At 46.0% G+C, this 14,351-nt stretch overlaps 1 protein-coding gene and 1 long non-coding RNA gene across 6 annotated transcripts in view; both read right to left on the reverse strand.

Annotated features, from left to right (window-relative positions):
• The window catches only part of LOC127609032 (uncharacterized), a 114,468-nt gene extending 112,761 nt beyond the window's left edge, over positions 1-1,707 (reverse strand). The window contains exon 1 of the long non-coding RNA XR_007964456.1: positions 1,508-1,707. This is a non-coding gene — a long non-coding RNA (uncharacterized LOC127609032). The remainder of the gene's footprint in view (positions 1-1,507) is intronic.
• A 3,769-nt stretch (positions 1,708-5,476) lies between these two features.
• b3gat1a (beta-1,3-glucuronyltransferase 1 (glucuronosyltransferase P) a) overlaps positions 5,477-14,351 on the reverse strand; it is a 52,586-nt gene continuing 43,711 nt past the window's right edge. For 2 of the 5 annotated variants that reach the window (XM_052078578.1, XM_052078579.1), the window contains 5 exons: positions 13,831-13,899; positions 13,241-13,749; positions 10,145-10,441; positions 8,014-8,125; positions 5,477-7,918 (listed from right to left, as the gene is read on the reverse strand). In XM_052078578.1, the coding sequence (XP_051934538.1) occupies positions 8,039-8,125; positions 10,145-10,441; positions 13,241-13,749; positions 13,831-13,899 (962 nt within the window). In that variant the 3' untranslated portion in view covers positions 5,477-7,918; positions 8,014-8,038. The remainder of the gene's footprint in view (positions 7,919-8,013; positions 8,126-10,144; positions 10,442-13,240; positions 13,750-13,830; positions 13,900-14,351) is intronic. The other 3 variants (XM_052078582.1, XM_052078583.1, XM_052078580.1) reach the window with 2 other exon arrangements.

Genomic DNA, 14,351 nt, shown 5'->3' on the forward strand with positions numbered 1-14,351 from the left:
GACAGCAAACCAGTTTTTCCCCCTTGTGAAGGACTGTGCGTCTTTTGTGCAGTGATTTTAAAGTGGAGGAGAAGAGTAGCTTCAATTGGCGGTGAAATAAATTGGCTGTGTTCACCACCACAATAGTACGAAATAGCTCGTTTCGAACTACGTCAAGCTCCGTGCAATTATGAAAATACCAAAACAAAGTCTATTTCACCACTGCGCAGATTTAGGACATAAAAATAGTGCCTTTTTTTGAGGGTGTGGGGGTTGAATTTGATCTTTTGATCTAGAAAATTATCTTACAATTCAGTCAGTCATCCGTCATCTTCCGCACCGCTTGATCCTCACTAGGGTCGCGGGGGGTGCTGGAGCCCATCCCAGCCGTCTCCGGGCAGTAGGCGGGGGACACCCTGAATCGGTTGCCAGCCAATCGCAAGGCACACAGAGACGAACAACCATCCACGCTCACACTCACACCTACGGACAATTTAGAGCGCCCAATCAGCCTGCCATGCATGTTTTTGGAATGTGGGAGGAAACCGGAGCACCCGGAGAAAACCCACGCAGGCCCGGGGAGAACATGCAAACTCCACACAGGGAGGCCGGAGCTGGGATCGAACCCGGTACCTCTGCAATGTGAAGCCGACGTGCTAACCACTGGTCTACCGGGCCGCCCAATTTGACAAATATTCAAATTGTATAAACACTACCCACACCTCGATCATTATTCATTCATTCATTCATTCATCTTCCGTACCGCTTGATCCTCACTAGGGTCGCGGGGGGTGCTGGAGCCCATCCCAGCCGTCTCCGGGCAGTAGGCGGGGGACACCCTGAATCGGTTGCCAGCCAATCGCAGGGCACACAGAAACGAACAACCATCCACGCTCACACTCACACCTAGGGACAATTTAGAGTGTCCATTCAGCCTGCCATGCATGTTTTTGGAATGTGGGAGGAAACCGGAGCACCCGGAGAAAACCCACGCAGGCCCGGGGAGAACATGCAAACTCCACACAGGGAGGCCGGAGCTGGAATCGAACCCGGGTACCTCTGCACTGTGAAGCCGACGTGCTAACCACTGGACTACCGGGCCGCCCTTACAATTCATAAAAATGAAAATAAATAGCCGTTTGCATAATTTCTACCATCCCTTTTCACAAACAAAGGGCGAGATTGGACGATAAAATAGTCGGAAGCCGATTTTCCCAAGTGAATGACAGCTACTGAAGTGGCCCCCGAGCACAACTGTCCTTTTCAAACTTGCCTGAGAAACAGAAGTAATGAATTGCGCTGCTTTACGACTGCAAAGTTTGTTGTTGTTGTTTTGAAATTAAAATAGGGATACCTGCCTTATATTAAACATTCATTCATTCATCTTCCGAGCCGCTTGATCCTCACTAGGGTCGCGGGGGGTGCTGGAGCCTATCCCAGCTGTCTTCGGCCAGTAGGCGGGGGACACCCTGAATTGGTTGCCAGCCAATCACAGGGCACACAGAGACGAACACGCTCACACTCACACCTAGGGACAATTTAGAGCGTCCAATCAGCCTGCCATGCATGTTTTTGGAATGTGGGAGGAAACCGGAGCACCCGGAGAAAACCCACGCAGGCCCGGGGAGAACATGCAAACTCCACACAGGGAGGCCGGAGCTGGAATCGAACCCGGTACCTGTGCATTGTGAAGCCGACGTGCTAACCACTGGACTACCGGGCCACAACAAAATACAGAAGACATTGAAAGCACAGTTGGTCTGCATAAACCGTTCATTGTATCGGGAGGCGATGCAGCACGTCTGCACAGTGTTGCTTGGCATCTTTAATTATTCACACTCCCGCCCGAATAATTTGCACACAATTGCTTTTTTTTTTTTCCCGGAACCCCTTATATCGGCAGCTTCAGAGCGAGCGAGTGGGAAGTGGAGGTCTCAAATTGCGTCTGCGTGTTTGTCGGTAGGTGGTTAATCGTGTCATAACCGTTTATTGTCTTGCGGGGATGCAAAACGCGTCCCCGGAGGGGTGTGCGAAAGAATAGCGTGCAATAATGAAAGAATCAAGAAAGACTTCAGAGTCCCCCGTCAGGAAAAGTTCATTTGTGTTTGATGAAATATGGCTTTCCGGGAAGGTGAGACCTCCCGCTACAACAAACTTCCCTTCCTTCCAACGTTACACCCTACCTAACGAGCTATCGTTAACGACCTAGCTTTGAGTACGCGCCCCAGTAAAGAATTTCTGAGAACGGAAGTCAAACTAAGCAACCGAACTGGAGTTGCACAAGTGTGCACACCCCCTTGTCACTGTGATGCGGCCGTGTTCATAATTAATCTAGAGCGGGCGATGCATTTGTACGGTATGCACGCGCACGGGAAATTGAAACTTGTGCTCCAGTTCCAGTTTCGTCACTGCGGATTTGGGCACCTAGCATTTTTTGGGGGGGGGGCTAGAGGTTGGTCATCACACACAGACATGAATGCCCACTTCACAGTTTTGTTATCTTCCTGGTCAACTTTACATCAATTGCCCGTAGAGGTCTGTTTGCAGTTACTTAGAGACGCATGTTGCACTGTTCGACCTCCTACATGGACTTCCAAAGACAATCAGACAACAAATATCCTGAAAGCACAAAACATCTCTTATATTTGGATGATATATGCACCAATGAAGCAAAACGGTCTATGAATTTAGTAACACTCCAACACAATTTGCACCCGATTCATTTTTTTTTTTTTAAACCTGCATCACTGGCCAACAAGCTGTGCTCTGTTAAGAAGAATACAGTGCAAATGAGTGTCCATTTTAAGAGGTGAAATCCTGTCAAATATCCACAAAGGTCGCAAAAAGTGACACCTTCAGCTCTCCGGCAGGTCCCCACAAGGCATCGCATTACTGCGGATGATGCGAATGTACACTTTTCTAAAGTAGGATAAATGTACCACACACAAAAAGGATTTGGTATATATTGCCTTGTCGTCCATAAACAGTGTTTCACTTGACCTTTATTGGACTGTGGCTATAAATGTGAATAGTTTGATATAGCGCAGGCAAATGAAACGGGCGCGGTAGGAAGTAGCTTCCGAATCGTAAATAATGTAGAGTGCAATGTTTTGTCTTGCCGTTTTTTCTGACAGAATCAGACTCATTTGCATTTATTTATTTTTTATTTTTTGCAAACCAAACTCTACGTGAGCAGCGTTGCTAAATACGCATTCATCAAGCACACAAGAGACTTGACGGCTTGTTAAACACACAGCTTAATTTTTACTTATCTATTTTATTAGGACAAGTTGTAAATTCATTCATTAATTCATTCATTCATTTTCCGAGCCGCTTGATCCTCACTAGGGTCGCGGGGGGTGCTGGAGCCTATCCCAGCTGTCTCCGGGCAGTAGGCGGGGGGACACCCTGAATCGGTTGCCAGCCAATCGCAGAGCACACAGAAACAAACAACCATTCACACTCACACTCACACCTAGGGACAATTTAGAGTGTTCAATCAGCATGCCACGCATGTTTTTGGAATGTGGGAGGAAACCGGAGCACCCGGAGAAAACCCACGCAGGCCCGGGGAGAACATGCAAACTCCACACAGGGAGGCCGGAGCTGGAATCGAACCCGGTACCTCTGCACTGTGAAGCCGACGTGCTAACCACTGGACTACCGGGCCGCCCTATTATTATTGTTGTTATTTTTATTCAGCAGCCTGACAGCAGTCGGTAGAAACGAGCGTCGGTATCTCTCCTTCTTGCAGCGCGAACTGTCACACAAATTGCACATTGAATGGAATCGAGCGTTCATGTCACGTAAAACATGAAAGCATGAAACCCGCTCTCACACTGACGCACGCATGAGGGAACTCCCGCCTTTTGATCACAATCGGCAAGCCAATCGGTGGTCACGTCTCAGCTACTTGCCACCGTGTTTTTCTTCACCAACTAATTAATGTTTTACTTCAGGGTTAAACACTTACTATATTCAATCGAAGGTACAACAATTTGGAAGTTAATAAGTGAGCAAACTTAAAAATTCAGCACATTTCATTATTTTCCCGAAATGTGCACAAATGGCTTCCTTTTGTTAAAAAAAAAAAAAAAGAGATGGAAGTCATGGGTACTGTATTGTCTTAAGAGTGTGGTAAAAGAATTCAATAAGATGCATCACCTCTTTCTCCATCACCGCGTCCTCTCCAACTTTTCTCAGTGGGCTTCGCTCACACGAGGCAGCCTGGCCGCCCACTATCTCTGGCCTCGCGTTCACCTCGGCCGAGCTGGTAACTTTCGCTTCACGACAGATCGCGTCAGTTATTCCAGCGTGGCGGCGATGCAGATGGTAAGATTATGCTTCAACAGCAACCTTCCATTATATGGCGCTTTGACCTCGCGAGGGCCGGGAGGCAGGATTGAAAGAACGAGCAATGCAGAGAGCAGATTTTCTCAGGCGTCGAGCGTGTTTTCAAAGACACACCTTGCGTGTGGTGGACGGAAAGAGGAGTGCACTCCGGTCCACATATCTGCTCCCTCTGATGTGACGGATCCCTCAAGCACACACACTGAGAGACAAGGCAGACATTGCTTTGAATCGCCGATTTCTATTATTTTACTCTTCACTTGAAGAGCAAAATAATTCCATGCACATTTAGCTCAATACAAAGCATAGACACTCGTTTTTAACTCGATAGTAATCTATATTTTAATCTGTAATTATTTGATAAAATCACCGCGGGCCATCAGTGAATTCAATACAATATTTGCATGAGGTAAATACATTTTTTCCACTTTCATCTTTAGAAGAGTATTAAAAATGTGACAAATATTTTACTGGGGCGGCCCGGTAGTCCAGTGGTTAGCACGTTGGCTTCACAGTGCAGAGGTACCGGGTTCGATTCCAGCTCCGGCCTCCCTGTGTGGAGTTTGCATGTTCTCCCCGGTCCTGCGTGGGTTTTCTCCGGGTGTTCCGGTTTCCTCCCACATTTCAAAAATATGCATGGCAGGCTGGTTGAACACTCTAAATTGTCCCTAGGTGTGAGTGTGAGCGTCGATGGTTGTTTGTCTATGTGTGCCCTGCGATTGGCTGGCAACCGATTCAGGGTGTACCCCGCCTACTGCCCGGAGACAGCTGGGATAGGCTCCAGCACCCCCCGCGACCCTAGTGAGGATCAAGCGGTACGGAAGATGAATGAATATTTTACTGGACTTTTGGAAGAGATATAAAAGGTGCTGTTAATTTGCCAGAAATTCTGCGGTTTAAACAGCCAAATAGGCATGATTGGCATATCTGTATTCTTTTTATTGGTGATTTGGGACATGAATACTTATGCTCCACGAGTGACCTATAAGTGGCCATGCCAAGTCCAAAACATAAAAAAAAAATGCATCCCCAGAATTTCTGCCACTCTTTCCTTGTGTGTTCTCTAAGGGAAACATGAGCAAAGGTCGAGTGCAGTTTCAAATATGAATCTAGTGGCACATGTAAACGAACATAAAAGTCAAGTCAGTCAAGTTGATGTTGTTGTTTATTTTTCTTGATTCTTGAACGACCATCTTCCATTTTGAGACAAACTCGCAGAGGCAATCGGACAACCTTAAAGAGTCCCATGCATAAAGTGTGATTCACATGAGGATGACTGTGAAGATGAGGGGGACCAACGGAGGGCTTAAGTGGAAGTCTTTTGTGCCTTCGAAGCCCTTGAGAGGGGCTTGTTAATGCTTCTCAAGTGACATTCCAGATAGAAAAAGCCGTCGCGCTTCCGTGCCGGTGGGGTTTTCCGTAAGCTGCTGGTTAACGGCACAATTGGATTCCGGATGATTCCAAAACTTTAAAAATCATTTTCATCTACTATTGCTGATTACGTATTTGTTCACATGACGATCCGGTTGGTGGATGACAGGACGCGTGTCTGCCGTTTCATTCGTGGGCAGACAGTTGTATGATTTTTTTATTGCACACCCGTACCTCAATATAAGACGCAAAAATAAAAACGGAATAAAAACAAACAGCGTCTCAAACTGCAAGAGGCAAAATGGTCGACCCGCTACGCAATCCTGCAGTAAATAAAAGCAGCCAGGAAGATGAATTTGGTCGTTTTCTAAGACAGTATCTTGATGTAGTCTATATATATATATATTATTTAGACCGGACCCATTTCTATGCGCTCTCCTCTTGCCGCGCTGAATCGTCTCCAATTGCTTCTGCCTGACGCCGTTCAGATAAGCTCGGATTTATCAAGTTGAAAACGTACGCAGATATGACTATCGCCGTCCAGAGCGGCTTAATAACAGCTGCCGGCGTCGATAGTTGAGTTCACGCGCGACATCGTCAAAAAAAAGGAGATCATGAAGGATGCGTTCAGACAAATGATTTCTCTATTCTCACCTACGCTTCAGATGACCGCGATACATCGTTTGGGATTTTTCAAATCATAGACGCCACAAATGAAAGCGTATGTTCTTCTATTTAAGACTCAGTGAGGCGTCCTTTTGGCGACCTGGACCATAGACACCTTCGAGGAAAAGAGCTTGGACCATTTTACAATGATGCTTTTCCCCAAAGCAAATGTAGTCAGATTCTGCATGATAAGTAAGCCAAATTAATAAAAAATAAAATTTAAAAAAAAAACATGTTTTGGAGTGACGTGACCAAAAAATATAGACGTTTTTTTTTGTGGACGTGAATGGCTTTGTTTTTTTTTTTGGTAATTAAAAAGTGGTTTTAAAAAGGGACAATGTAGTGATTGCCATCGCTAGTGGAGAATGTTGCAAGCATGACATTTGACAAGTATATATATTTTTTGCATACCTTTCCACTAGCTACGGAATAACTACACGTCCTTGATTACGGATTTATTTATTCATCGAGAAGCGATCTCCGAAGGTGCAGAACTTCGGTTTTCCAAGCAAGTTGTTGTAATGACGAGATTAATTACGCCTTGGAGTTGTGCCCTAACGCAGCCACGCTCAGCTTGTCCAACGACTTTAGAGTGAATGAACAGCAAACTCCGATTCGCCTCGGTTGCCTTAAGATGTCTTGAAACGATTCCACAGAATTTATTGATGATGACTTCGGCTGTGTTTGTGTACGTTTATACGGTAGATGGCCGCGCACTGAAGAACGGGAACGCTCGATGTCAATAAAAATGACACAAATTGTCTTTTCAGCATTGATTTTTCAACACAAACTGCACCTCTGACCCAAAAAAAAAAAAAAAAACTCGACCGTGCGATCATTTTTTTTGGGAATGCACCAACATAAATACAGTCGTTACAACACATTTTCAACACTTCCTGATTGCTCCCGTTAAGAATTTCTATTTACACAAGTGATTACAAAGAAATACCATCAGTGTATTGAAGTGCTAAGGAATTAAGTGCATTTTTTTTTTAAATCATGTACATTTTCCAACTGCGGAATCTTCAAGTGTTCATTCGAAATAAAATGCATGTCGTTCTTGTAAACCAGGAGTCAACGTCAATGCACGGGTCAGTAGTTTTGTCAACAGCGAAAGAAATTCAATTAAATTAAAGCAAACATTACATTGTTATAAAAAAAAAACAACATTTCATCCCTTCCAGTGTTTTGTTCGGAGTAAAATCCAAAAGACGCATCGTCCGTGTCACGTCGTTGTCCTTCATTTTGGTAGAATTTCCCACATTTTCCTTTTTTTTTTTTTCCGGTGACGTGCCCCCTCTCGTACCTGACTTGGTTGAAATTGTGCTGTCTTATCGGCAGGTTGTCATCACCGAGACACCCCCACTGCCCAGTGAGGCGTCCTCGACGACGTCCCTTTCACACACCTCTGAAATAAAAGCCGCCTGTCGCCATTCTGTGCTTTGCGATACGACATCGCCACGGCTTTGTCCGTTTCTTGGAAAATGTCTTATATCATGGACCTCGAAGGCAATCTTCATCAATGCATATCCGGAACTCCGATGACAGACGTCTGAAAACAGAAAAGACCAAGATGCGATAAGAAAGTGTGGACATTGATTCGACAACCATCTGTAAGCGGTTTTCAGGTGTGTTCTATGGTCTTACTTTGCAGGAGATGTGGAAGAAATGGTTAAACCTCCACATTTGGGTCTGTGAATTGTGTTTTCCCTTCGTTTACGAGGATGGGCTTCTCTGTTCTCGTGTGCCAAACAAGTATCTGATGATGAAAAGAAAAGCAGAAGTTAAAAAAAAACATTATTAATTCAGTTTTTCTGTCTCTTCTGGAGTTACGGATATACAGCAATTTAAAAAAAAATCATTTAACTCATTCAGTACCAGCCAATTCTAGACCAAGTCTGAAAAGACGTTTAAAAACGTCTTTGGGAGTGAATGACTGAAAATGAAGCCCGAAAGCTCATAAACTGTCTTCGGGCAGTAGGCGGGGGACCGCCATTCACACAATCAAACCTAGAGACAATTCAGACTGTTCCATTCACCTGCCACGCATGTTTTTGGAATGTGGGAGGAAACCCGGAGGAGAAAACCCACACAGACGCAGCTAGAACATGCAAACTCCACACAGGAAGTCCGGGGGCCTGGAATTGAACCCCGCACCCCTAAACTGCAAGTTGGACATGCTAACCAGTTGACCACTGTGCTGCCAGTTCTAAATAACAACAATAATAATGTACACTGCTGCTTTCGACAGCCCCAAGGATGATTTTTAGAGCTGGAGTGACCTCCTTTCCTGTCATCCAGCTACCCACTCCGACTTTGCGCACGTATATATGAGGTAAATTGTCACCCGTTGCGCAATTTCACCCGATTTTTTTTGTCTCCCACGTCTAAATCCACACCATCTCTCCGTCGCCCTCATCTGTAATCAGCGCGGTGTCCTGACCTCGCTATTTCCTCCAGCTCCCGTTACGCTCTCTCAGCGGTTTCCCCCGATTTGCCTGCCTTTCATTTACTCCTGTGGATGGCTGAGGAAGGTCAAGAACAGGCTGGCTGACGCGAACTTTTTCTGTCTCTATGGGTTTGGTTTACGACTGTTGGCAAGATGAAGCCCCTCTGGCTGACTGAAAAGAGCTTTTCCGGAGCGTAAACTGCCCGTGGGCCATGAGCAAGCATAGCACGCATATCTATAAATGTGCACATATACACGCTACACATTTTTGTGTAAATATATTCTTCGTAGATTCATTCATTCATTCAACTTCCGAGCCGCTTGATCCTCACTAGGGTCGCGGGAGGTGCTGGAGCCTATCCCAGCTGTCTTCGGGCAGTAGGCGGGGGACACCCTGAATCGGTTGCCAGCCAATCGCAGGGCACACAGAAACGAACAACCATCCACGCTCACACTCACACCTAGGGACAATTTAGAATGTTCAATCAGCCTGCCATGCATATTTTTGGAATGTGGGAGGAAACCGGAGCACCCGGAGAAAACCCACGCAGGCCCGGGGAGAACATGCAAACTCCACACAGGGAGGCCGGAGCTGGAATCGAACCCGGTACCTCTGCACTGTGAAGCCGACGTGCTAACCACTGGACTACCAGGCCACCTATTCTTCGTAGATTATCAAGATAAATTACTTTGCATCATTTTAACGGATCATTTCTATTTAACAAACTTGCGGGGCTTCCCTAACCACTTCCAAGTCATAAAATATTGCACAAACCATTAAATTTTTTTTTACAACAACAATAGCAGTAGGGCGGCCCGGTAGTCCAGTGGTTAGCACGTCGGCTTCACAGTGGAGAGGTACCGGTTTCGATTCCAGCTCCGGCCTCCCTGTGTGGAGTTTGCATGTTCTCCCCGGGCCTGCGTGGGTTTTCTCCGGGTGCTCCGGTTTCCTCCCACATTCCAAAAACATGCGTGGCAGGCTGATCGAACACTCTAAATTGTCCCTAGGTGTGAGTGTGAGCGTGGTTGGTTGTTCGTCTCTGTGTGCCCTGCGATTGGCTGGTAACTGATTCAGGGTGTCCCCCGCCTACTGCCCGAAGACAGCTGGGATAGGCTCCAGCACCCCCCGCGACCCTAGTGAGGATCAAGCGGTTCGGAAGATGAATATTCTTCGTGGATGATCAAGATAAATTACTTTGCATCCTTTTAACGGATCATTTCTATTTAACAAACTTGCGGGGCTTCCCTAACCACTTGCAAGTCATAAAATATCGCGCAAACCATTAAAAAAAAACAACAACAACAACAACAATAGCAGTACTGACTTACCTTAGTGCAATTGTCGGCTTTGGGTTCCAGGTCGTTGAGTGTGACTAGTTCCCGCAGCAAACTACTTTCCTGGTAGCCTCCCTTCACCCCGCGAAGCTTAAAGTACGCCTGCGGCTTGAAGAGGATGAGCCTCAGGTTGATGGCGAAGCCGGCCATGTCGATGGCAAAGGGCCGACTGGGGTCGAACACCGTTTTCCAGCCGTACACTTTCCCGGCCGCGTTGACCTTGGGGGACTCGTAGCGCAGGCCGCCCACGAAGGCTACGGGCCAAACGGACACTTTCTGAGTTGATCTCATCTAGCAAGGGGGAGAAGAGTGACGGGAGGGAGAGAATTAGTCATGTGAAAAAGTCGACATGACAGTGCGACTAAAAGCAGGCGATCGAGGCTTTTTAAGAGCCGCTGCTATTATTCATCACGAAAAACTGACTATTGACCCGCGGCCATTTTTGCGCTGTTCGGCTGACGCATTGTCAGACGGAGGCCCGTCACCCGTATTGTTCAACAGGTGGTCCACAATGGAGACGATTAGCAGAGATCATATTTGAATAGAATAAGTATGAACGTCCGATGTCTTCTCGGAGTGGCTCGAGTGAATCATTTGAATCATTCATCTTTGCCTTTGACTCAAAACGCGTTGGCGAAGAAACGTGGAGGAGCACCGACCACTTTCAGAGGCTCCATATTGTTGCTCTCCGATGGGAAAGATCAATGCCATTTTCAATGCAAGCTCAATTGCCATTCAGGGAGGCCGGGAGGACTTGGTTGAAATCATTGACAGACAAATTTGTGTTACCATACCACCGTAGGAACGGAAATCCATCAAAAACTGAGGATTGCCTTTTAAATTTTTTTTTTTTTGCCCGGTTACGGCAACATTGTCTTGGTAAAGGCCATCTGTGTATGAATTATTCATTTCATTCATTCATTCATCTTCCGAGCCGCTTGATCCTCACTAGGGTCGCGGGGGGTGCTGGAGCCTATCCCAGCTGTCTCCGGGCAGTAGGCGGGGGACACCCTGAATCGGTTGCCAGCCAATCGCAGGGCACACAGAAACGAACAACCATACACACTCACACTCACACCTAGGGACAATTTAGAGTGTTCAATCAGCCTGCCACGCATGTTTTTGGAATGCGGGAGGAAACGGGAGCACCCGGAGAAAACCCACGCAGGCCCGCAGAGAACATGCAAACTCCACACAGGGAGGCCGGAGCTGGAATCGAACCCGGTACCTCTGCACTGTGAAGCCGACGTGCTAACCACTGGACTACCGGGCCGCCAGGTGTATGAATTAATTAATAATAATAATAATAATAATACATTTATAAGCGCCTTTCAAGACACTCAAGGACACTTTACAATAACAAAAAACACAAAACAATAATTCATATATGCCATATGTATACACATATATAAGCACAGAGTATGACAGCAACTCAAACTGCATTAAAAAAAAATAAATCGTACAATATTATCATCGTTTATTTTGACGTGCATTCTTCAGGGATGAGAAAGGTGTCAAAGAGGCAGCTCGACAATCACGTACTGACCGCAAACCAAATACAAAAGGCTCAACGATACACTTTGATGGTATGTCGATAACTTGCAAAGAAAATAAACATTTTTGTCGAGTTTCTTTGTTTGCTCTTAAGGAAAGATAGAACCAGAGAAGTATGCTTTTAGAAAGACGGGTAATAATATTCGGACAATAACAGCAATTTACTCGGCCTTTCGAAAGTGGCTGAGATAGAATAGAGTGGAATACATTTTCGCCTGATCGTGATTGCAGCTTTAGGAAATGGTGTCCTTATTTTAAAGGACATACGGCACAGACTCCTTTCAACCTTGTTTGCACAGTTGTCAAGCAGCAGACGACGGTCGTATTTTCAGTGGCGTCAGCAAAAGTCACCGCGGTGGGATTTGTGTCTCTCTTTTTGTTTTTATTGTCCGCTCTCCCTTTTCTGTCGTCTCTGTCCTTTCAGAGCTGTCATACCGCCGCGTAAAATAGCCTTTCGGAGGCGATGGAGCTCTTCGGAAGGTGACTGAGCACTTTGGATGATTTTCGGAGAAAGGTAACGACAGGCCATGTCGATAGTTGACACTTGGCTCCCCGCAGAATTCCCCCTCTGGACCGATACCCGAAGGACGTGGTTGATTTTTACGGCAAGGAATACGACACAAAACGGTCAATAAGGACACTTGCTTGGAAGATGATCGTTTTCAGCAACCTAATCAATGCGCTCCTCTGCCTCACTCTTTAGCAGAAATAACCCCGATGTCAGCAGACCTCTGCTTGGCCAGCATCAAAACCTGCTTTGAGATACACAACTAAACCAGTTTAGGATGTTTTTTTTTTTTAAGATCAGAGTCGTCGTTTGGAGGATATTTATATATTTTTGTGGTGTGACTTGCTGGATGACAACAGTGAACTCAGTCATTTGGCAACATGGAGCAGTTTGGCAGATGCTGAGCAATTCCTCAAAAACAAAAGACGTTTCAAGATGTCATTGCCACTCCCAGTTGCGGTTCAATGTCGGAATGAGAATTGCACATTGGGTAACATATTGCTTTGCTTTAGTGAGTAATTTATTTTATCTTTGTTACCGATTTATTGGTTTATTGTTGTATTTATGTTAGTTTCTCCATGCACAGCACTTTGTATGCCGCGATGGCTGTTTGAAAGTGCTCAGTAAATACAGTCGAGCTGAGACGATCATATTGCTTTGCTTTAGTTCTAAGTCTGTTTAGAGTAATGCTCATAAACAATGCAAAAAAAGCATTGATGTCATGGTGTTATAAACATTTAAGTAATAAATATTTGAGCAAAAACAGTGGAGTAAAACATGCATGATGATGACATAACTCTGGCATATTCTTTATCCTCTGTGAAGAATGACTACAATTACTGAGCCTGAGGAGCGTTGACTGGCTCCGTGTTTGTCCGATTTTAACCTCACTAAGCAAGTATCAAAAGCTTGACTTTCTGCTTTTACTGTCGTTGCTTTTTTACCAAGGCTTAACATGGGGGTGTTCAGAGAAGAAGATGAGAAAAAATAAAAAGTGATACTAGCAGAGCAAAGAAACGGACACTAACCTCCTCAAAGAGCTCCAGACTGTAAGTATTGTCATCGTCAGCAAAGTATACGATTCCAGCTTGGGTGCTATTTGCATTGAAGGTCTCCCTCAGCCAGCGGAGTGCCAGATTCCTCTGCATGGTCCCGCGGGGGATTCGAGGGTCCCTGGTGTCCCCGCGCAACTTATAGTTTCTGGGCGTCTCAACATTTAGGTGAGTGTAGTTGAGGCCCGTTTCTCGGAGGAGGCGCGTGACGAGGGGCGTCCTCCTTTGGGAGTCCTCTACCAGAATCCAGTGCAGGTTGGGAATGTGGAGGAAGGTGTTAGCCAGCCGCGTCAACTCGGCCTTTTGCACCGGTCGGCTGTACGTGGGCGTGATGATGTGGATGGTGGGCAGAACGTCAGACCAAGGCGGTGGCCGGGTGTACACGTACTCGGTCCTCACCACCTCCACTATGTCCTTATCTGAGGCGCAGTATTCCTTGGAGTCTCCTGCCTGGCCTCCTGCCCTCTTGCCCTCAACACCGTCACCTGCAGGTTCAAGAAGACGTGCGAGGGCATGAGTGCAACCTCAGCCTCAGGTGACTTAAACCCAAAGTGGGTAAAGTGTACCTGAGAGCCGGTGGCGCACCGCAAGCCTCTCTGGAATGATAAAGATCTCTTTTACTAGGTGGTGACATGCTGCAAAAGGTGAAAGCAAGCACTGAGAGGACAACACAGCTGACGGACAAAGAGATTGTGATAGGAGAGCATGGAAAGAAAGAACAAAAGAACGAAAGAACGAAAGAAAGAAGCAAACATTGATTTTGGAGTTTCCCGTATCAGGAAGGAAAATATGGTGGATTTGCTCCTCTTGTGTTGAAGTGTCAACATCTTATCTACTGACTCGCCTGCTGTGCTGCTGTCACAATTGTTTGGGTTCACATGATTGTTGTGAATGCTATGCAATGTCAAAGAAGCAATAAAAATACGTTGTATTATGTCCATCCAGCCATCCATTTTCTGATCGGTTTTATCAGTGGTCCCCAAACTTTTTCCTGTGAGGGCCACATAACTTTTCTCTGATGGAGGGCCCGGGGTCAGTTTGTAACAGCAAAAGTGTGCCTGCAAGTTTCCCAGAAACCCACCCAAAA

Source organism: Hippocampus zosterae, chromosome 10, assembly GCF_025434085.1.
Source record: "Hippocampus zosterae strain Florida chromosome 10, ASM2543408v3, whole genome shotgun sequence".
Classification (NCBI taxonomy): domain Eukaryota; kingdom Metazoa; phylum Chordata; class Actinopteri; order Syngnathiformes; family Syngnathidae; genus Hippocampus; species Hippocampus zosterae.